Source organism: Pteropus vampyrus, unplaced genomic scaffold (assembly GCF_000151845.1).
Source record: "Pteropus vampyrus isolate Shadow unplaced genomic scaffold, Pvam_2.0 Scaffold15, whole genome shotgun sequence".
Lineage (NCBI taxonomy): Eukaryota > Metazoa > Chordata > Mammalia > Chiroptera > Pteropodidae > Pteropus > Pteropus vampyrus.
Window position 1 is genome coordinate 10,829,050 of NW_011888796.1, and position 2,672 is coordinate 10,831,721.

General features: G+C 35.8%; 1 protein-coding gene across 1 annotated transcript in view; it reads left to right on the plus strand.

The window, feature by feature from the left end:
• DLGAP5 (DLG associated protein 5) overlaps positions 1–2,672 on the plus strand; it is a 57,431-nt gene that overhangs the window by 22,272 nt on the left and 32,487 nt on the right. The window contains exon 13 of the mRNA XM_023526798.1: positions 1,108–1,372. Coding sequence (XP_023382566.1) covers positions 1,108–1,372 — 265 coding nt within the window. The remainder of the gene's footprint in view (positions 1–1,107; positions 1,373–2,672) is intronic.

The window sequence follows — 2,672 nt, forward strand, 5'->3', positions numbered from 1 at the left end:
GATTATAAAATAATCCCTTTGCAGTATTAAATAGAGCCTACTTGCTCTTTCTTAAAATTATATTCTACTGATTTGCTTCCTACTTCTGTGCCCATTCTTCAGTCATGTTTGCAAATTTCTGTTTTTCCATTTATCCCTTCAATGTGTGTGATATGCAGAATTCCTACCTCAACTTTCTTCTCTCCTTCTATATTCTTCCTGTGCAGTCTTACCCACCCTGTGGTGATTCTCAAATCTGTATTTCAAACCACACTACTGTTAAATTCTTGTTCTATGTACCTTAAAATTAGTATATCCTAAACCGAAATAATCTCCACACACACCGATGTTTCTATCTCAGAGAATGGGACACCCACTAGGTGTCCAAGGTAGACACTTGGGTATCTTTTTGGTTTGTTCCCTTCTCTATTTCACCACCTTCACCCCACATACCTTTAGTACCCCAAGTCCTCTTAATCATACCTCTTAAATATATCTTCACTTTTTTCCATTTCTTCCTCAGTTTAACTACCTATCATTTTTTCCCATTGCAGTAGTCTCTTTCCTGTCTTGTAACCCTCCAATCTATTCTCCAGGCTGTAACCACAGTGACCTTTGTAAAGCACAAATCCAATATTGTTAATCCCCTGATTAAAAATCATCAATAATCTCTATTCCTTTGTCCTCTGTATAAACGTGGCTCCTTAAAATGGTTACATGCAAGGGGTTTTATAATCTAGCTGTTGCTTATCTCTTGCCAGCTCCTCTCTGCTTTCTTTCAATTCTGGTTTTGTAAACTCGCTATCCTCTCTACCTAGCCCTTTCCTCACCCCATCTTTTTAAGCCTGGCTAACTGTGATTCAGCTTAGTGCTACTTCCTGTAAGCCTTTCTTGATGCCTTTGAAGATTGATTTAGGGGTTATCCATATGTTTTTCTACAATTCTCTAAATTTGTCTCTAATGTGACATTTATCCTTCTTGGTGTCTTTATCTAGCTCTTATCTCCTTGATGGCAGGAACTTTTTCCTTTGCCTTTCGACCCCCAGCATTTTTAGCACATACTAGGAACTTGATAAGTGTATGACGAATGTGTGAAATATTTTTTGTATGCTTTGTTTTTCTTATAAGATAGTAATGGGTAGCTTTAATAAATGTCATCATTTCTTTTTGCAGAAAAAAGTTGTCTCGTGTATAGCAAGTAAACCAAAACAGGATGATGGTGGAAGAATTGCAGCAAGAAATCGCCTAGCTGCGATAAAAAATGCAATGAGAGAGAGAATTAAGCAGGAAGAACACGCTGAGGCAGCAGCCTCTGTAATGCCAAAGGAAGTTGATAAAATTGTGTTTGATGCTGGATTTTTCAGAGTTGAAAGTCCCGTTAAATCGTTCTCAGGTTAGTTTTTCTACTGAGGCTACTTAAGAGAACTATTTGATTGAATGGGAGGTTGTATAGGAGGTAAAAAAAATAGTTTTCACATGAATGGTTATAAGCTCTCTCTTATTTCTGGAAAATAGACTGATAGCTCACATAGAAACACATGCAAATCACATTTCAATGGATATGATTAGATTACTTTAGGTGCCACAGATATTCTGAAATTGCTTTAATATTTTCTAAGTGATTTCACATCTGTTATTACCACTTAACTTCATAATCCTGTGAGGTAGATCACAGGGTCCCAAGAGGTAAGGGATATAATGGGAGCATGAGAAGTTCGGTGATTTTCTTCATTTTCTTCAGGTTAGTTAGAAATTGGATTAGAATTTAAGATGTAAAGGAAACTTAGTCATCAAACTATCATACCTCTCTAGGTATGCTTTAAAATGAAACTTATGGAAGATGGGTTTGGTTTTATTTTCATTTGTATTAAAACTTTTGCTCAGATCTTTTTGAAACACAATATACTAATTTCCTAATTTCAAAATAATCCGGTGAACCCAGTTTTTAATAGTTCAGGAAACCATTCTTATAATTTTCTAGCTCTAGTTGTATTTTTCAATAGCAATTTTTCACAGACTATCTTTATTAGAGTGAATTTATTTATCTTGACTGAATTTATTTATCTATAAACCATAGAATATGAGGCCATAGTTGAAGTAATCTGTTCTTTATATCTTAGTAGACACTACCAGTGCTCTTAAGTGCTAGATATTTATTTTCAAGGGGAAAGGGTCGAAAACCTCTTCAAGTACTAATCAGTATTATTTTACTGTGTCTACTGGGAAGTTTTCTAAAAACCTGAGCTGCTCTCTAATATTGATATTAAAATGTAAATTTATAATTTCAGGTATATTTTAACCTCCCTGTCAGATTAGGCGTCACACCTGGTTCAGTTTTGCTTTGTTTCCTTTACTCGAAGCAGCTGCACTCCCTGGATACCCAGGAATTGCCTCGCCGCTAGTAACATGGCTCCTTGCTACTTCTCAAGGATTCTAGCTGTTTCCACAGCTATGAGCTCATCTTTCTGCCTATTCTTTCATGGACCCAAGTCTGCACTCGTGACTAGGGAGATTAACGTTAATGCAAAAATTGATCTTTTTTAAACCGAGTTTTAGTTATAGAGCACATAGTTTATATGAGGCTTGTTACAAAGCAGAAGTCCCCTGCAAAAGCTCTTCTCATCCCATTTGTCACTACCTACAGGCAACTACTTTTAATTCTTTTTTTTTTTTTCAATTTTAGTTGACTTACA